The sequence below is a fragment of the Chelonia mydas genome, chromosome 15 (genome assembly GCF_015237465.2).
Source record: "Chelonia mydas isolate rCheMyd1 chromosome 15, rCheMyd1.pri.v2, whole genome shotgun sequence".
Taxonomy (NCBI): domain Eukaryota; kingdom Metazoa; phylum Chordata; order Testudines; family Cheloniidae; genus Chelonia; species Chelonia mydas.
Genome location: NC_057856.1, coordinates 28901366 through 28922029, shown reverse-complemented (window position 1 = coordinate 28922029; position 20664 = coordinate 28901366). Strand labels below are relative to the sequence as shown.

General features: G+C 47.8%; 2 protein-coding genes across 7 annotated transcripts in view; one reads left to right on the top strand and one right to left on the bottom strand.

The window, feature by feature from the left end:
* The window catches only part of CORO1C (coronin 1C), an 83626-nt gene extending 64945 nt beyond the window's left edge, over positions 1-18681 (top strand). For all 6 annotated transcript variants that reach the window (XM_043529992.1, XM_037879266.2, XM_027820840.3 and 3 more), the window contains 8 exons: positions 1850-1979; positions 9364-9545; positions 10169-10288; positions 11045-11149; positions 13054-13199; positions 14412-14469; positions 14559-14804; positions 15786-18681. In XM_043529992.1, the coding sequence (XP_043385927.1) occupies positions 1850-1979; positions 9364-9545; positions 10169-10288; positions 11045-11149; positions 13054-13199; positions 14412-14469; positions 14559-14804; positions 15786-15905 (1107 nt within the window). In that variant the 3' untranslated portion in view covers positions 15906-18681. The remainder of the gene's footprint in view (positions 1-1849; positions 1980-9363; positions 9546-10168; positions 10289-11044; positions 11150-13053; positions 13200-14411; positions 14470-14558; positions 14805-15785) is intronic.
* ZBED2 (zinc finger BED-type containing 2) lies at positions 4460-6195 on the bottom strand. Its single transcript, XM_027820841.3, has one exon. It carries the CDS (start codon positions 5711-5713, stop codon positions 5063-5065), a length of 651 nt encoding a protein of 216 aa, XP_027676642.2. The 5' UTR covers positions 5714-6195; the 3' UTR covers positions 4460-5062.
* Positions 18682-20664: the final 1983 nt, after the last annotated feature.

Below are 20664 nucleotides of genomic sequence, written 5' to 3'. Positions count from 1 at the left end.
CCGCTGTTCTTCACCAGCAAACTTCCTGGTGCTGCTTCGCTTCCTGTATTGAAAGCTGATGCAGAAATGCCAATTTAGGAAATGCAACTGATGATAGAAAATACAACTGATGTCAAAGCAACGACTCTCACAACATTTTAAGCTTTCCTTTGTGTGCCTCATTCTGGGCGATTGTCCCATGTCTCAATGTGTCTCATGTCTGGGTTTTAGCAGGCTAGATCCTGTGACCAAACTGGAAGCTACTTAACTTGCCCCACATCTGATTTCATCCCACACAGAAGAGACTCCCCGCCCTGCACTGGAATGAGTTGGCCAGTTCACTCTGGAGCATAGTCTGACCTCTTGCTTTCCCTGTGTTTTGCAATACCAAGCAGGATTATTAGACCAGTAGTTTTGCAATTTGCAAAGGATTACAGTGCTCTACGACTGCTGTGGAATGCATGTGTCCGTCCCCCCCAGCCCCCCCAATAGTTCTCCCAGTTTCAGAATTTGTTTTCTGTAGCTTTTTAATTTGTTTCACTGGTATTTTCTGTGGGTAACCCCTGTTTATACCTGATACTTGAGCTTTCCAGACCAGTACCAAATGATTTTCTAAAATTCACTGTGGAATTTTTTCCCCAATAAAAATGCAAACCAAACTAGAGGTGGGTGGGTTATTTTGAGGTAATCTGATTTGCTTTGAGCATCTGTGTCTCAAAGTTGTCGGTGTGTGTTTTTTGTTTTATTTTTTGTTAGTGTCCATGCTCTGTTGGAGTGGAGAAATTGGGATTAGTGCTAACGTCCACGCTGGCCCCGCTGTGTGCATCTGCCACCCCCATTTTATTTCCAAAATCTGTTTGAATCACATCTCATTCTGGCTGACTGTGGACTTGACTTTGACAGCTTGCTTCAGTATTGCGAGCAGAATCTGACAATCCTTAATCAATCCTTCCAAAAAAGCAAACAATAGAAAGTTGAAGCAATTTGCTGTTATGCTGCCATCTGTTGGTAGGCCGTTATAGTTTGTTTTGTTACATGTAGGTCAGATTTGGTTGAGAAATGAAAAACACCGATGAATCACAGAAACCACCTTTATTAAATGTCCCGTCCCACCTCCTCACTTAAAATTTCGAAGAGACATGATCTTTAGTGTTTGGGATTTCATGATCTCTGCTGTTTCCTCCTTCAGACTGAGTTCTTCAGCTGCCTGGAGACATCTTGCCACACCTCTAGCACACAAATGTGGTGCTGCGGATTGGAAGTGGAGTAAATCGGCAGCTCTTTGTGTAGACGCTTACACAGTACCGACCTGCACCTCTCTAACCTCCACCAGCACCGAACTGCACTCCCCGTATAACCGACCACAGAAATCAGACCTTGAATTTTAACATAGAAGCCACTGTGAACATTCTTAATCCAACTATAGCCACCTCTATTAAAATTAGGGAACCCCCATCCTAAAATGGCTGCCTGTTCTTCCCAACAAGAACAAATGCAGTAAGGAAATGGATCAGTTTATTCAGATGCAGTTTGAGATGCAAGAGAATTTATTTGAATCCGGTTATTTAGGAGTGTGTCTAAAATGAGGTGTCTCCTTGGACGTGGAAATGTGGGAGATGTGGATTCAAAATATTGCTGGCCAAATTGTGTGCCCCCAAGACACTGATCTACAGAGGTATGTTCCAAGCAGCCTAGTCATTGCACAGACTTATTTGGGACCATGAATGAGTCCCTCGCTTTCTTATCTTCCAGCCCAGATCAAGAGGGGTGAATTTGGACTTCTGTTAATGGTACAGTACGCACGGAATGACTGGTGTGTCCTTTAAAGTTGATGGCCCTTCAGTAATCATTTTTACCTACCCCTTTGCAGGTATGGCAGATCCCAGAGAACGGACTCACCCTCTCCTTGACGGAGCCTGTGGTGGTTTTAGAAGGCCATTCAAAAAGAGTTGGCATCGTTGCTTGGCATCCAACTGCACGCAATGTGCTGCTCAGTGCAGGTATGATGTGTAAGCATTGCGGGGGGAATGAATGACTCTCATCTACGTTTTGTTCGTACACCAGGTAATTGGAGGGGAATTGATGACCCTTCCCTGTTACCATTTGCCTGAGTTCCTTTGTATTCTAGGACTGGGTCATTCCCAATACTGTGTTTGTATTACCATAAGGCCTGGGAGCCCAGTCATGGACCCCATTGTGCTAGGTGCTGTATAAACAGAATAATACTGCCTCCCCGCCCTCCCCCCCGCAAATGCAGAGGGTTACCATCTTATCCCACTCTGTGCTGAGTGCGTGCCATCTCTGATTTGCAGATATGAGACCTAGGAAATTGTCTGCAGGAAACGGTTGTATTTAAACATTCCAGACTTTATTGATAAGCAAATATAATGACCATTTCAGGTTCAGCTATCAAACAATTCAGCCACTACCCCCGCCCTCCCCCCCACCACACACACATACAGACACACTTGCTTTTAACAAAAGTGTAAATGTTTCTCTTTTCCAGGTCAGTTTCTCATATACAAACAGAAAATAACAAATGGGGGTGGTGTTCTCTTACTGATAATCCAGGGTATCAAAGCAAAGGTGTCAAAGATTATAACCTACATATTACAGGCCTCCTCCATCTGTCCACTTCCATCTTTGGCCCTGTCCACTTTAGCAGAAGTTTGCAACAGTGTTGGCAACAATTTTCAAATACTGTTAGGCTTGATGTGGTTTGTTTTTACACTCAGTGCAATGTACAACTATATGTGAATAAACTATGATGGAAACCTGGTAGGGGACTGGATCTGCAACTCGGGTGTCTGCTAGCAGGGATACCCAGGAAAGCAACTACCTCTGCATGCTGGTGAGAACAGTATTGAAAACCAGCTGTAGCTAGCTACAGTGAGATCATGTAAGGTTCTGGCAGGACCCTGCTTCAGATGTGTCGCTGCTGTGGTTTTGTTCCCGTGTGGACAGCACCTAGGGTGGGGTAATCGATTTATTTTTTTTTTGTCACGGTCCAAATTTCTTGGTTAAGGTATAGTCGAGGTCCAGACCCCTCCCCAGGTCCCCTCCCCTCACCCCTGATTGCCACCAGCTCCCTGCCCGGAGCGCAGAGTGACCTTATTTCCCTAAACTGAAAACAGGATACAGGGGGCTGGCCTGAGCCACCTGGTGTTGCCGCTTCCTCCCCTCCCCCCAACGTTCCTCCGTGTCCCCAGCTGGCCAAGTGGCAGAGATGGGGGCAGGTGGAAGGGGAATGGGTATGGGCTGGGATCTGGGCAGCAAAGCAAGATGTGAATTTTGAGCTCGAAGCCAGGAGGTGAAGCTATTGGACTACGATCCAGCTAGCGGTGAAATGCCCCTTTGGAGGCTGGGATAACCGAGGGGCAGGAAGTGGGAGGGACCAAGGAAACTCCAGAGAGCAGACCCGGGGAGGGGTTGGGAGGCCAGGATGTGGCCATAGTGAGTGACTGGAGGCAGACTGGGAAGGGAAAGAGGCTGGTTGGGCGACGAGGGGGGCTGGAGAGGGCTCTGGGGACTGGCCCTGAAGGACTGGGTGGGGAGGAGATAAGGCTGGGGTGGGGGGCTCCAGGGAGCGCCCGGGTGTGGGGGTGTGTGTGTGCGCTGCGCTTGGTGCCCCGGCACCAGCGGATGCTGCAGGATCCCTTCAGGCACTTACCAGCTGGGTTGCCAGGTAGGGCCCGAGGCCCATAAGTTGCAACTCCATGGCCCAGCCAACCCCGCCATCTCCAGGAAGAGCAGAGAAGGATTTGAATTGGGGCCCAGACAGTGCTGCCCTCTGCTCGGGATGCAGAATGAGCGTGTTACACTCCATCGCTTCCTGATTGGAGGGGCAGGGCATAGTGGAGAGACATTAGGCTGCCCATGGGGGTGCAGACATTCCTTCCTAAATGTCGCCACTCAGCCCCACCCCTCCACACCTCCCCCCAAGCTCCATCCCTGCGCTGCCAGTGGGGCTGAGGCTGCACAAGCAACCGCCCAGGGGAACACTCTGCCCCGCAGCCGAGGCCAGCCACCAGCCCCCTGCTGGGGGACCCTGCACTGGGGAGGGGACACGGCTCCACACGGTTCCAGCGTTGGCTCAGGTTCAGCCTGCACAGTCGGCTGAAAAGCGTCTGGTGGATGGGATTTGGCCCACGGTCCACCTATTGACTACCCTGGGCCAAAGGCCTTGTCTGCACGAGAATTGTACTGGTGTCGTGAAATCTGCAGCCCTGTTGGGAAGATGCTTATTTTGGTTTAAGGATGCCATATCAATTTAACTGAATGGATATAACTTTCCCATGTAGACAAAGCCGAAATCCCTGTATGAGACTAGCCAAACAGTCTTGCATGTACATCTGAATGGTACCTGCATGTGTTTGGAGAGTCTTTTCACAAACTCCTATTTTCAGTACTTACTGTCCCCTTTATTTGCGCAATCCATCCAATGGGATTCTCTTAACCTCTGTTACAATTACATTCTTTGACAGGCATGCCTAAGAAAACAAGATGAAGAAATATTTTTGTGGTCCAAGTCAATATCAGTAAAAGTGGCATGAGGACTTTATTGCATAGCCTGAAACTTGTGCGAAACTTGGCTAGGTTAGTTTTGAGCCTTGTAATGGAAACTAACGGAGTTTCACTGGAATCTTTTCTGGGTCATCAGATCCTCTGTGTCCTCTCTGCATAGGCAGATGTCTTCTGAGACTTCGGTTTGGTTTCAAACTTGTCTCATAACCAAAGGTTTGACTGACCACATTGTTGGCCTGCTCAGGCCATGACCGGCTGAGTCTACCCGCAGCATTGCTTGTGGTGGGGCCTTGTTGAGACAGCTTGTGCCTGGTGGAGCTCTGTGTTCCCCAGTGTCAGAAACTGGGACCCAGCTTTGAACACACGAGCCGTGCCTTTTTGTTTCGGAAGGAGGCTGTCGGAGGCTGAAGGGAATCAGGGAGATTGGTGGTTCTGTTTTGCAGGTCAGAGGCCTGGAACACAGTCCAGACCGTTCATACCAGGTCTTAAAATATTGCTTTAGTCACCTGCCTGGGTGTTGATCTTAGTCTCCCAACATGGGCCTAAAGCCCAAGTATTCCTACACAAAATGCATGGGGAGATCAGCAGCTGAGGCCAGGGCGCTCTCCCTCTCGCATGTGCCTTTCAACCGCACCTGAACCTCCTCAGCCTTCATCTTCAGCACCCTCTCTGTCAGAGACCTCTCCTCCTCTTCCACGGCCCTCTCGCGCCGCTCCACGGCCCTCTCGCGCCGCTCCACGGCCCTTGCCCTGCGTTCCACGGCCTTCTCCCTCTTCTCCACGTCCCTCTCCCGCTGGCTGGCACGCAGAGCCAGTGCCCCCATCTGCGCCATGAGCTGAGCCCATTCCCCCTCTGCAGCCGGCTGGTGCTGCACCAGAGGCAGGTGCGCCACTGGGCATTGGTTGACCTGCCTGTGCCCGCTCTTCTCCAGCTCCTCTCTGTGCATGCTCCGCAGGTGTTTCCACAGAGCGGTGGTCCCGACGTTGAGCCCTGGACCACGGCTGACCTGTCGGCCGCACAGCCTGCAGGCAGCGTATTGGCTGGGGTGGTGACCAGTCCGGGGTGGGGCAATGTGGAAGTACTCCCACACCTCAGAAAATCTCACTCCTCTGCCATGGTGTGTGTGGGTGGGCACTGCCCCTCTTCGCCCTGCTGCGTTACCAACCTCTTCCTCTGTCCTCACAACCACCTCCTCCTCTTCCTGCTTCATCCCCTCTCGAGAAGTTCAGTACACAAAGAAGTCCAAAGTGCCACCAATGTGCTAAAACCCCTGCACCCCAAGTGTGAAACCTCTTAAACCTCAGAATGCCTCAAAGAAACAAATGCATCAAATGTGACCAGTTCACTCCAGGACCTTCTCTCCTCTCCTTATTCCTCCCATAGGGAGAGGGAGTGATTCCGTCTTTCTCTTATGTGACCGTTGTCTCCTGAGTAGCTGAGTTCCTGTTCAGTGCCACCCACTTGTCCCCTCTCCCCCTGTTGGATGAAACCCCTCTCGCCCATAGGTGATGCAGCAAAGCTGAGCAAAAGTCACTTAGATGTGTCTCGAGTTTTGGATTTGAATGAAACTAAAGCTTGGAGGGTCCAAAACTATGTGAACTGAAGTTGCTGCAATAACCAAATCTCTGCGGGCTAGAATGGCAGTGTCTTTTAAGCTTTTTTCCTCCAAGAAATTCTCGGCACTTACCTAGTGCTTTTCATCCACGCCCTTCACAAATGTGAGCTAGTCCTCATGACACCCCAGTGAGGTAGGTCACGTGTCGATACTTAGCCAGTTTGGCCTCTGAGTGCTTTGGTGACACAGCTGGGGTTACAGGTTAGAAATTGTTGGCTCCCAGTCCTTTGCTTGCCAGGCCACACGACTCCCACAAAGCATATTCCAAACCAGTGTGCAAAATCCTCCGCACTTTGGTTACTTACACCGGTCTCTTATTCTGGAACCCAGGCTCTCTGTGCGATGGCTCCTGGCACGGTGCAGTCTGCAGCGGCACAGTCACAGAGTGGGCAGGATGATTCCTCTTTCCTTTTAATAAAAGCAACCAAAGCCCACGTGTAACAGTTCATGATATAGCCATGGCCATGTGTCTGTCTCTGCCCAGCTGGGGGCCCCCTCCCTAGTCCCTTGGGTTGCTGTAATCCGGAGCCCCACCCAGGAGTTCTCAGTCAGCACCCGGTGCTCTGTGTCAGTCTGTACCTTCCCCTGGTAGCCAGTACCAGCCGTGGGTCTCTCCCATTATCTTCCCACGGCACCTTTTCTCTGCCCTACCAAGCCCGGGCTGGGCCAGGCCGCTTTGCTTCCCTTCCTGCTGCTCCAGCTTCTCATCAGCTGAGACACAAACTCCAGGCAGGCTGTACAGTCATGGAGGCACGGACCCTTCTCTGCAGGCTTGGGGAGGAGGAGGTGGAGCCGGGGGTTCCTCTTCTGGCACGCTCTTTGCCCTGGCGAAACTCAGCTTTCTGCAGGTGGGGCGTGGGGAGCCTTGGTGCCCAGATCCTTGAGGATTCGCTGGCCCCCAGGCTGGCTTCAGCCACTGTTTTCCCTCTCCTCTGCTGCTTCCTCCCCCAGTTACTTCTTAGTGTGTGATCAGACCAGGAAGTGCTGGCCGACTCCTGTGTCAATCATTCTCTGCACTGGAGAAATTTTAAAGAGACAGGATCCCAGGAGATCTGAGGCATTGCTAGAAGCAGCTGCGAGTCCCAGGGACCGGATTCTTCCTTCACTGGATGGCTGCTCTAGCCCAGTGTTACGCCTTTCAGTGTGGCATGCGGAGCAGTGTAACCGGCATTTCCAGCTGTTCAGGCTGGACTGGAGACCAGCTAGCAGGGAGGATATTAGTGTGACCATGTATTTGGTGATGAAACAAATCTGGGACCTATTTTGGGTGGCTCCAGAAGAAGAGGGTGGGAGCTGGGTGGATTTTGATAGCTGGGCAGGGGGCATGTATATCTCGAAGGCGGGAACAGGGAGTGTGTGGCTGTTGGGTCCAGGGTTGTATGTCTTGCTTGGGTTCGGGGGTTGGGAATGCATATCAGTGAGGGAGAGGATGGTTTCTGAGGGTGCCTGTCTTAACTTCTCCCCTGACTGAGCTTTGCCCAGGTGCCATATTTGAGGTGTTCAGGACATTCTGGGCTTGATTTGCTGCCCACGTACTGATTCTTAGTGCAGTGCCACACTGGGAATAAGGGGGCACAGTTGGGATATCCGGGGTCCGTAGTGCTTGAAAAGGGAGTGGCTAGCTGGGCCTGGAAAGGGCTCTGCTGCTCTAGCCATGCAGTGTTTATAGTAGAGGAAGGGTGCTGCAGGAGGAGGCAGAATGCCAGGCCAGGAGGAGGTGGGGAGAGCAGGATGAGCACAGGGCAGACAGGCTGGGAGGGCACAGATTAATTAGAACCAGGTAGGAATCTAGGTTTCAGAACACTACATCCACCCCCATAAACCTGGGATCTGGCCACTGGATGGCAGACACGTTTGTGTCCGGGTGTGAGGCTTATGAAGTGCTTTGAAGATAGCAAGTATGAAAAATCAGGACCAAGTGTCGGGGGTAATAGCCACCTATATAACAAAAATCCCCAAATATTGGGACTGTCCCTATAAAATCAGGACATCTGGTCACCCTATTTGAAGATGACAAGTGCTGTGTTTGTGCTGAGTATTATTGCCTGTGTGGAACGGCTTTGCGGTGCGAAAGTCTCCATTCTTGCTAGCCCCTTACTGCTAACCTGGGCCGTATGGAAACTGGGAATGGGGCGGGATAAAAAGCTGTCCCAGCAGAGGCGGGGGATGGATCTTGGAGAGCCTTTGGGGCTGTTCTCTTTATCCAAGTGTGGTGGCTGAAGGTCTGGCACAGGAAGGGAAGAACAGAGTACAATAATCTAAGTGACAGATAAAATACCAAGAAGTGGCTTTTTACTTCCTGTGTCTAAGAAGGGGAAAGTTTCCATGCCTGGGTGTTAGAGGCAGCCTTGACCCTGCTGGAACCATGCAACAAGCCAGCTGAGCTAAGCATAAATCTGACCACAGCAGAAAGCAAACCCTGCCGGCCTTTCGCCCAGTCAGCCTGTATAGTCATCATTGCAGCAAACGGAAGTGTCCTCCAGCCTGACACCAACTTCTCAATAGCCGCCTTCTGCCCCCAGGTTACCCAGGAAGTCTTCAAATTCTGCTCATTAATTTGTATCAAATGTTCATCCCCAGTCCACTAATAATCTACAGGAAGGGTTCTGTGTGAATTCTCCTGAAAGCTGCTTACACCTGTGAATCCTTCCTGTTTTGTTCTTGCATTGCAAGAACCGGGAACAGATTGTACAATGCTCCTTATCAGGCACCTGCCTGGAGGCACTAAGACATTGTACCTTCTGTTCCTGGCCTCTGCAGGACATCATTAATGCCACTGACCTTGAGAAATGTTCTTCATCCAAACACAAAGCTTACGGGCATCTTTAAACATGCCCAGGTGGTCATTCCTGGAGGGTTCAGGTGGCTCTAACCTGCTTTGCAGCTTTGATTTAAATACGCCCTTAAAATGGAAGCTGACCTTCCGCATATTCTACCCATGGCATGGCTACACAGATTGATACTGACTGTGCATCTGCAAACCATATGAAGTGTATGTGTGTGTGGGGAGGGTGTCTCTTTTTATTCTGGAGAATCTGCTTTTGTTGCTAGCATCGTGGGGTCTTGGTCTGTTACTAGGGTTCCTCGTCTCGTAACGATGGAAGCAGAACATCAAGTTTTTTCCTCTTCTTGAGAATAGAACTGGCTGCCCTTAGAACTATCCTTTGTTTTAAACCCCTCTGAAAACCGTCCTGTGTGCTCTGTATGTGGGTTGGCTCTAAGGTCTGGTTACTGTTCTCCTTTAGGTTGTGATAATATAGTCATCATCTGGAATGTGGGAACAGGTGAAGCCCTTATAAATCTGGATGACATGCATCTGGACATGATTTACAATGTGAGCTGGAATCGCAACGGCAGCCTGATTTGTACAGCTTCTAAAGACAAAAAAGTCCGAGTGATTGACCCTAGGAAACAAGAAATCGTTGCTGTGAGTATGCTAAAATCAGTGGAGTGTCAGTGCAACAGATGCTTAGCAAAAGCATGTAGACAAACTCAACGTCTGTGTTTTGTTTAACGGAGTGAGACATTTGCAAAGCTGGTGAAATGTTACAGGAAGGGTAGCGGTGCTGAGGTACTCCACCTACTTTTATTGGCATTTGTGCTTGAATTATCAACATTTTGGGCCCAGTTTTTCAATCTGCACAAGGGTAATTTCACACATAATTTTCAGGCACAATTACAGTACCACAATAATGTGTGCAAAATTGGGTACCTGTAGATGCAGAGGGAGGGCTGGTGGCATAGCTGTCTATTTTCATGTGCTGTAGCTTGCTGAAACATCAGTTTGTTTTAATCTTGCTTTTAGTATATGTGATTCTGCATGGTAGGCGTAGCTGAAAGAAACCAACTGAACGGATGCCGCTTCTCTTGTACATTAGTAATTATTTTTTCACCTGGAGCTTTGGGCAAGGACCTGGTGGCTGTATCCCATCTGGTCAGCTTCCTGGGGCAGTGGTTCCATGCAACTCGACAAATAGAATTTGGGTTAATTCATCATGAGTCCGGATTTCTGTTTAGTGCTGAATCTTGTTCTCTGAAAATCCATTTCAGGAGAAGGAGAGGGCCCACGAGGGAGCGCGGCCTATAAGAGCAATATTCCTCTCCGATGGCAATGTCTTTACCACCGGCTTCAGCCGCATGAGTGAACGGCAGCTCGCCCTGTGGAATCCTGTATGTGCCCATCCAGCTTGTCCTTTGTTATAATGCTGTCATAAGTTACTGGCCAAGACAGCCTGCTAATTACTGCAACAGTTTACGTTTTATTAGTGAGATTATATTCCCCTTCTCAGCTCTCTCATCCTGCCCCTACATGTCACAGCCGAGCACAGCGCCAACCTGTTTAGGCCCCAAATTGTATCTGTAAAGGAAATTTATTCTCGTATAACCTCCTTGGAGGAAGTCTACTGTGTCTTCCCCAGAACAGTGAAGACGTAACAGCAGCTAAATGTTCAAAGCTGCATTTATTATTGAACAGATCAGAAAATATATGCAAAGGAGTGATGTCCTAGAACAAGCCAGCTGAGCCAAACGTAAATCTGACCAAAGCAAAAAGCAGATCCTGCAGGCCTTCCGAGAGGGCCAGTTCCACCCAAAATCTTTCATGTGCCAATGTAGTGTGGTACCTAACTGTGACGTGGTCTGTTTCTTCGACTGTGCAATAGTTAGTACCATGATTGTGTGTCTAATCTCTTCCTTAACTTTCCGTGTGTTTGTGGGGGGCCTGTTAAAAACAACTTTTGATGGAAGGTCCTCAGAAAACCAGGGTACTCTCAAACAATGACCGCATGTGCTACAACGTCAGGCGCTTCAGAGTAGTGAAATTGCTGTTGGTCATTCCCCTAAACAGTAGGAATCTCAAAGGATTTAGCTAATGAATTTACTGGGGATTTCTGTTCTCTAATGATCTGATACAAATCTCATTTGCAGAAAAATATGGAAGAGCCAATAGCCCTGCACGAAATGGACACCAGCAATGGGGTGCTGCTTCCATTCTATGACCCAGACACCAATATCATTTACCTGTGTGGCAAGGTAAAGAGCAATTTCCAAGAGGAGTGAAGTGGTTGCAGCCGTTTGCTTGTGGTGCTGGTGACTGGGTGCTGCTGGTGAAGGGTGTTCCGTTCAGCTGGAGCGCACAAGGTCCTTCACTGTGTGCAGAAGCGTTTCTTAAAAACCACGGGTTGGAAAGTTAAACAAAATGTTGCACCTCGGCAGTTGTCAAGGCTGCAGATGAACCTGCAAGGATCTGGGACTTGGAGTGATTATTCCAACTCCATAAGACTTTACGACAGTCCCATGGAGCCTAAAATATGATTGAGGGATGCTCACCTAGCCTTGTTTTTATTTTGGCAGGGTTTACTTAGGCCAGACAAAGCTGTACGGGAAGAATACAAGTTAAACTTGCCTTACAGCCAGACTCACCCCTTTGGATGGTGACCCAGGTGACCCTGGCATTAATATAGGATGAAGGCACCCACAGCTGGTACCTTCACTGCCCTTTCAGATGCCTGAATGTGCACAGAGCCAACTTTGTTTTATGGGCCAGTTACTGGAGTTGTGCATGTTGCTTCTGAAAGTGATTTACTGTTGGTGTTACGTGCTCTAAAGTGCCCACTGCTGCTCCAGTTTTCCTGCCAACACGCAGCTTAAAGATAAGCAAGGTAAACGAGCAATTACCGAGAAGGATCCATACAAGCAGATGGAAGAACATTTTCATAATAAGCAGCTAACAAGAGAGACTCATTTTCCATTCTTACTACCTCTTCTGCTGCTTTAGAGAGACAGCTAGAATCCCCTGGAACTCATGAGGAGTAATTGTTTTCTAGCCCTCCTGTCCGATATCTCCAGACCACTGACCCATTTTTATTAGTCTGTACTTTCAGCCAGACTCAAACATGTGCCAGATGTTTCCTTGTCAATGCTGCATGTTATAAATGGCATGCTTTTGCACATCCTTTTCAATGAAATACTTGTTACAAGAAGATGACTCCATATTATATAGTTAAATACATGGCACTTTCAAAGTGCTGTGCAAACAATCATCCCCTTCTACATGCTTGCAGGGAAGGCAAGAGTTATCCCCAGTCTGCTGATGAGGAAACTGAGGCAGGGAGGTTAATTCTTACTTGCCCAAAGGTACAGAGGGTGGTAGAGATGGAACTGGACCATGGAAGTTCCTGGTGTCCAGTCCTGTGCTGAGATTACAACACCACTTAGATTTCTAAATCCAGACCGTATCCCTCACTTGTGAGAGCCTGTTGAGATAATGAACCTTGATTACACTGGACATCTGTTTTATGATCGCCATGCTAATAGGTCTGTCTGAATGCAGCAGCAGACTGATCGTGACTGAGCTGGCTGAGATGAGGCCATTAGCCTGATGATCAGTGAAAGTTTCAGCTGGAGAAAATTAACTATAAAATGTACATTACTCTTGGGGCAATTGTTTCTGATGCCCCTCTCCTTTTTATGTGATGCTTTTTGAAGGTCAGATTGTTATGAGATATTCCCTTTGCCTCCCATGTAATGGAAACACCACTGGTCCCTGCAGTTAACCCCTCCATTGTTGCCTCACCTACCTGGTACATTGTGGCTGCCCGCATCTCCAGCACTGCCTCGTTCACGTCCACTTTGGACTGCTGACGTTCCAGGGCAGCACTGTGTTCCTAGTATTGCCATTGTGTTTGACGGCTGCATAGAGGCAGCCAGTGGGCTGGAGGCTGCTTGTGCATTGGCATGATGCATTTCTTCTCTCTCCAGGGAGGGGGATCGATAGCAGACTTCAGCCTGCTTTTTGTGTAAAGGACACAGTGCCTCATTAGGAAGGGAGCCCCCTCCCCACATGCTAAGCACAGTATCCCATAGCCAAGAGGGGACCCCAGGGCCATGGAATCGTCACAGTCCCTTTTATTCGCCGCCTTTTTTGTTCCCTGTAGGGTGACAGCAGCATTCGCTACTTTGAGATCACCGATGAATCCCCGTATGTCCACTACCTCAACACCTTCAGCAGCAAAGAACCGCAGAGAGGGATGGGGTTCATGCCAAAGAGGGGCCTGGATGTGAACAAGTGTGAAATAGCCAGGTAACTAGAAATGCTGAGTGGCTGGCATGTGGATGTGAGCAACGCAGCTAATTTGAATTCCTGCTTTCGGTACATGTCCTGGGCCGCTCTGGCCAGGTTCATATAGTACAAAGCAAAACAACCTCACACAAGCAAGAGGTGCATTTGGTACGAGAACTGATAGAGTTGAGAGCATTTAAAAGCTCAATTTGATGTGTGGTCTGACACAGTGACACAAATAATGACTGACTTAGAGACCCCTCATCTGAGGAAGCGAGAGAGGAGTTCCATGTTCCAGCAGGATTTCTGTAGTACCCTTCGCTCCCAGTGACAAGTACTAATACGTCTGCTAGGGATAATACGATCTGAACTGAAAATGGGTCAGTGTTTCGGCTGAGACCGTAACAGACTGATGAACAGTATCTGACACAGCAAGCTGCTGGCATCAGCCTTGCTAAAACCAAGTGTGTTCCATCTAGGCATTTCTGATCTATATTGGGTCGGACATAAGCCTGGTTTACTACAGGGTTTAATATTAAGAGGATATCTCTTTGATGGTCTAGCATTAATCTCCTTCCAGGCTGCACAATGCTGCTTCATAAACTTAGATAGAAACAATTTCGGACTCTTGGAGAACAGTACAGCAGCACTGGCTTAACCAAAGATTGCTGACATGACTGAAAACTGCCAGCGAAAGCCAGGCCAGGTAAACATCCCACGACAAGGAAGAGGCACCCACTGTAACGGTTTAATTGGTGGTTGTCTTCTAGCTCAAAATACGAGTAGAGGTGGAAGATGGGGGTGGAGATAGGCCGTGTGTAATGCAGCAGCCTGGCAACCGAAGATACAGTGCGTGTAGACTATGTCTGTATAGTGCTCATCGCCATAGTCTCGGCAGCACTCCGTGACATGCTGAGAGATCGTCAGGCCAGACTGAAGACTGCCTAAAGAATCTTGTTTCCATGTGCTGTTCTCTTCGCACAGGGTGCCCTTCAGTCCACCCAGTCATTAAAGGTATAGAAGCATTGGCGCACAAAGCTGGGTAGTTTTCACCAGTCCTTAGAAAAGCCCCTTCAACTGCTGGGTGTAATGGGGGGAAATTACCCAGCTGAAACCTCTTAATCATTCTCACTTGACCACTAGTATCCATTTGGGTGAACAGAGGAAAGAAGCCCAGCTTTCGTGTGCCACTGGCATTTGCTCCCACTAAGTTGTGCTTTTTCTTTTTGAAAGGTTCTTCAAACTTCACGAGCGGAAGTGCGAGCCCATTATCATGACTGTCCCCCGAAAGGTGAGGTGCTGCCTGCAGTTACGCGGTGGAAGTTATATAGCGCCTTCCAGCCCAAAGCATGTTACTAATCAATTCCTTCTGACTTCTAGTCTGACCTTTTCCAAGATGACCTGTATCCCGATACGGCTGGTCCAGAAGCAGCTCTGGAAGCTGAAGAGTGGTTTGAGGGGAAGAATGCTGATCCCATTCTCATTTCTTTGAAACATGGGTACATTCCAGGCAAGAACAGGGATCTCAAGGTGGTCAAAAAGAACATATTGGACAACAAGCCTGCAGCAAACAAGAAAAGCGATCTCATTAACACCCCAAAGAAAGCAGCAGACACCTCAAATATTGTGAGTAACATCTCACAGGCCATCAGGGAGTGGCACTGGAGTCTCAGGCAGGGCTGCTCTACCCTCTGACTCAGTAAAAAACCAAATGCCCTCGTTACACTGGGCCCATCCCTGTAGTAACAGCTTAGCTAGCTAGCATGGACGTAGGGCCCAGGTGCTACTAGGGTATGTGGTTTTCCGGACAAGAGGTAAGTCTAAGATCACTTGTAGCTATTGAAGTGCCCTGTGAACGTTTTGCACAAATGTGTGCTAGGCTTGGTGATCTGGTCACACACGTACGTGGGGGATTTACATTCCCTCAGCCCAGAGCTGCACTGGGAGGAATGGTTTTGTGCTGTTAGGCACTGGCAGTGTTTGAAATGGCTTGTGACGCTAAAGGTCTGCTCCCACACTGGGAACTCGTTCCAGGGGTGGCGGCCACAGGAATCTGCCTTTCGTATGTAATTCAAAGAAAGCAGCTGGTTAACAGAGGAACTTTGGATCCTAATTCATGAGCCCATCATTTGTCTAAAACCAAACACAGCAAATCAGACCGGATAACCCTGACAGAGTGCACAGCTGAGAAGGAGGGTGTGAAATGCCCTGTGGTGTGGTGATACTGGCTGACGGGTGCTCTAATAGTGTTGGTTATAAGAGCAGATTCAGTGTATTGGGCCATTGAACTGATGGCTGTTAATAAAGGAGAACATAAACTCCATTAAAAAGCAAACCATGGCCTAGTGTACCCTTTACATTCGCATTAACTCCATTAGAAATGCTGCTGTGCCATTAGCATGTTACCCTGTGTCAGAAGCTTCATGGTAGCACTCAAGAGCACATGATTCCCAGCCATCTCAGCTGGTTTATCTGTAAGAATCTCCCTTTGAAATCCCTTTGTGTTGGAACACGTTTGCTTTGGAAACCTCAAACTTGAATATGCAGAATTGCTCCTTCCAGGCCAATTTTTAATGAATTCTGGTTTTGTTTTTTGTTTGGTTCCAGCAAAACGAAGCCAAATTGGATGAGATTTTGAAAGAGCTTAAATCTATAAAAGACACAATCTCCAATCAAGATGAGCGCATTTCCAAGTTAGAACAGCAGATGGCGAAGATGACGGTTTGAGAGGAAAGGGAGCAGAACTTTAAGCTGGAGCAGGGCTGGGGAGGCACTGCCACTCAAGAAGACATTCCATTTCAGAAGTTCGTCAAGCAGCAGCGTGCAGCATTCCAATAAGAACTTTTTATTCTCCTAAATTAACTTCAGCGAAAGCCGATGATTAAAAGCCAAGCTTTTTAGTGAAAGATTTTTCTGATGTTTTAATGTGTTACGTGACTTGGTCAAAATTAAGTCAAAAGCATAAGTGCTACTTTCACAATTTGTTTCCAGATGTTATGAATTTTTGAAAACAAACTATTCTGACTTTGTGTTGTGCCCAAGTCTCCGTAGGGACCAACACCACATTGTTCTTAACCATTTTTTTTAAAGTTGCCACACACAAAAAAGTAGCCTTTTATTTTTCCTATTTGGCATTTTGCAGTATTTGTTTTTTAAATCTAAAGGAACAGCACTGTGTGAGTGTGTAGAGGTTGGGGTGTGGCTGTGCATGTGTGTGTTTATACTGTGTGGAGAACAAAATGAGGCTATTTTGTATAAATCTTCATCTTTGAACAATCTGATCAGTTCCATTTGCAGTGTGGACAAGGCAGTTTATAGAGACCCTCCCATAAACCCATGTGAGTTGACTTTACTGCCTTTTTAACAGTGTCCCAGTCACCATCAGCACCTCGCTAAAAAACTTGGTTGTGAGTGAAGTGACTCATGTCACCACATAACTCTCTTCCCCTTCTACATTCGAGAGACTGAACCCTTGTCCTGGAGTCATGCTGTCCTCATTCCAACACCCTGTGCTTTGGATTATTCTAACATTGTCAGAATGGGCATTTTGTTTTTTAAAGGCCAAATATTTTTACACCGCAGACATGTATTCTGTTTATCAGCTAACATAAGGTGTAAGGGTGTGCAGCGAGATAGCGAAGACGAATGCCCAGAATTCTGATTTGCAAGCCAGCAGGACATGAGCATGTAGCCAAGTTTTCCATTATTTCTATTCCAGTCCTTTGCCTAGCTGTACGTTTGTGTCTGTATTAAATGCTGCAAGACCAGGCTCCTTTGTTTTGCAAAGAAGCTCTTAAATTTGTGAGCTTAAACTATTTCTGCCCCCATTTTTGATTCTGAGAAGTTCCAGCCCCAATATGGCTTTCAAAGCAGCATTAGAAGCAGTTGGGTAACTTTACAATGACAGGTCTCCAGAAATAAAACCCCTCCAATACCCATTCTCCCTCTCTCTCTCACTCCTGGTAACCCCACCAGCTATAATAAAATCCCATCCCAGGGAACACAAGATTTCCTGAAATATAAGTAACCTTTATCTCTAGTCCCATTGCAGTCCCAGCTTTTCTGCCCTGGTCTCAGAAACCTTTGAGATCCTCAGGTGAAAGACTCGGTGTAAGTGCATGTTAATCCAAAGCCAACATGCTGACTTGGGTGTGGGGCTCCGAGTGTCCAGTGACTGCCTCAGCCCAGTGAATGTCTGCTTACCATGAGGGTCAGCGTTATGAGAGGGAGCAGCGTTTGGTGACAAATGCAGCTTCCCAGGTGGGCCCTGATCAGGCTTGCAAAGGATTTACCTGCAGGGGTGAGCAGCTTCTTGGGGCAAAGCGTGCTAGACCTGTTGGGGCAAAGGGTGCTAGACCTCTGGTAGTCTGCACAGTTTGCTGTGATGCGTGTTGACCTTCATTTGAGCCCTACCCAGGCCCGGATAACCTGCCTTGGCACCAGGGGAGGGGCTGATCAAACACAAGTGCAGTTAAAACCTGTGTGGGGGCCAGAGCAGTGAACCAGCTGATAAGCCTAAAATACCCTTTTCCACCTGAGGTTTGATCCTTGAATCACCTCACTGCAGCTTAATATATATATATATATATGCATATGCCTGTCAGACACACACGCACACGAGAGCTGCTTTCCCAATTAATGAGGGAAGTGCCAGACAAGAGGCTGCCTTTGCATGGGACAGGTTCACATTCCTTCATCTGGGCAAAAGAGTGAGTGCTGAATTTCTCTTCAAGTAGTTTAGCTAGAATTTCTTAAGTTCTCCATTTTCTTTTATTTGCATGTTCAAAACTTATGATGAAGGAGTCTCTTGTTCTGGAAGATGTGAGTGTTCCTGACCTAAGGTGAAGTCGTACCATTGGGACAGTGAAGTGAACTTTTAGCAGGTGAAGCATAAGAAATTGATGAGAGGACAGAAAACGTGTAGTGTCACAGGATGAAAGCTTCATAAAGCCAGCTCTGGGTTATTTAAGGCAGCGAGCCAATGTTCTTGGCATTGTGCGTTGAAAATAGAGTTTGCAGCCTAGACAATTCTGGGGTATTTGAATGTTTGGTGTTTTTTGTACTGCGATCAATGGCTGATGGGGTGGGGTGGATTTTGGCAAACAAAATCCCCTGGGTAGTGATCTCCTTGTTAATTTGTATGTGTGGCGTCAAGTCTGTGTGCTGGGGGGGTCTTTGTATTTCTAACCCGAGGGAATGAAGTTCCTGAAATGCCAGATTTAACTGCCCAACCAACCCTGGTGTAAGGTAGCATGATGGTTTGAAGAGAAGGGGGCGGGGGAAAGTCCTCCGTGGTTTTTTAGTTTGTAGCTTGTATTTTATTTAAATGAACGGATGATGCCTAGCCAGGCTCAAACGGAGTCAGTGCCTAAAGCTTTTTTTAGCCGTGCTATCCCAGAAGAGAACCAGCGAAGTATTTGAGAGATGCGCTCTTATAGAGCAGCCATAGTACCCTGTCCAAATATTTGCTTCCATTTTCAAAGATAAAATCATTGATTACAAAGTTCGAGTGTCTGTTGTTTTTCTTTGACACCTTGTTCCTGTGGCATTCTGCGCTGCTCAATTACATTTGAATGCGTGTCAGCAACCTGAGCTTGTAGGGAGCAGCCAGTGTTTTATTTCTGGCTGGGGTTAGGATTTTTGTAGACTAGCGTAGGATACAATAGTCTAGACACACAATAGACAGGGTGAAACTTTCACAAATGTGCCTGAGTCCCGTCTTCAAAAGTGACCTAGGCACTGAATCTGAGCCCTGCTGACTTGCAATGGGACTTAGGCACATTTGAAAATTTTACCCGCAGCCATTTATCAGAGAATCTTGGTCCTTCCTTTAGTTTGACGCTCTTGGAAAGAAGCCCAGAACTCACAAACTTTTTTTGTATTTTCATGTATTTCAAACATTCCCTTTTTCCAAGCAGGCCACGAAGGCCTTTCATTTCCAGTCAACTTCCAGCTGTGCAAACTGACACTTCTCGAAAGGAGCTTTGCCCTCCAATATCTGTGGGTAGGTGGCTGAAGAGTGGGTATTGGAGCCTGGAGCTGTTCACCTCCAGCTTGCTCATTTGAATCCAAGCCACATCAGCAGCAACTGAAAATTGTACCCGTCCCATGGCTGCTTAGAGGCTTTTGCGAAATGGCTTGTTTCTCAATCCAGTTCCTAGCAGAAAATAAGTGTGTGCACCACGCATCCTGCCACGCCAGGATGGCATACAGCCCATGCAGACTCCCTTTGCTCTCCAGAGTATGGAGTAGACACAATGGTAGAGCCAAATAGGGATTCTTATACTATGCACGATGTGTAGGCAGAGCATCATGTTCTCGAGGGCTGCCACTACCCCAGCACCTTTCAGATACTTTATCAAAGGAAAGTTCAAATAGCTGTGGTGCTCCTTGCTGGGAGTTACTCTGGGGATGAGAAGAGACACGCAATGTCTTCCCCCTGGAGTCTGTCTTCCTTCAGTTTTTGTGCCTGACTTGGCTTAGCGCCTGTCTGCCTGCAGACTGCAGTGTGGTGGCCAGGGCAGACCGTCTGCAGAGCCTGGCCACTGCGCTGTGTGATTTACTGCAGGGGCCATCTTCACAATCTGCAGCTGTTGAGAAGCTGCCCAGCCTGGAGGATTTGGGAGCAAGAGGCTGTTTAGAACAAACCATGTTCTAACTTCTTAATAGCCCCTAACAAACCTGGACCGGGTGGAGACAAATCAAAGGTGATAGATTCTGTAATTCTACAGGTTAAGACTGGGGTGACTGTTTTACAAGGTTTACAAATACAGTATGTGGATTTGGGTTATCCAGCCACATGGCAGAGTCATACATTGTCAGGTGACCCTCAGCTCCTTTTGCCCTCCCCCAGTGAGGTACCCCTACGTCCCCCCACAGGCTGCTGCAGCTGGGTGCAAGAAGCATTCAGCCAGCTGCACTGGGTGAAACCTCAGCCAGTCTCCATGCTCCAGGGTTTGCCTGTGCCAGCTGAGACTTTGGTATTTAGTCTGTTTGTTCCAAGGCAGAGTTTCTCTGTGCCAGAGGCCCAGCTTCTCCCCACTCTCACCAGGCAATTTCACTCCAGCCAAACTGGTGGCTTCCCCAAAGTTTAGCTGCAAATTTCAACTTTCCCGTGTGGCAGTTTCCTGGCTGAGCTGAGAAGCCGGGGTGGGTGAGGGGGTGGAATCCAACCTGACCCTGCATGCTGCTGTCATGTCTTTCTCCATGTCGCTCTGCAGAGCTTAACAGATGCCAGAGAGAGTGATTCTTAGTAGGTCTGTCAATTAATCACAGTTAACTCACGCGATTAACTCAAAAAAAGAAATGGTGATTAAAAACATTAATTGCGATTAATCAGCTTTAATTGCACTGTTATCAATTGAATTTTATTAAATATTTTGGATGTTTTTCTTTTTCATATATATTGTATTCTGTGTTGTAATTGAAATCGAAGTGTATATTTTTGATTACAAATATTTGCACTATAAAAATGGTAAGATAGTAT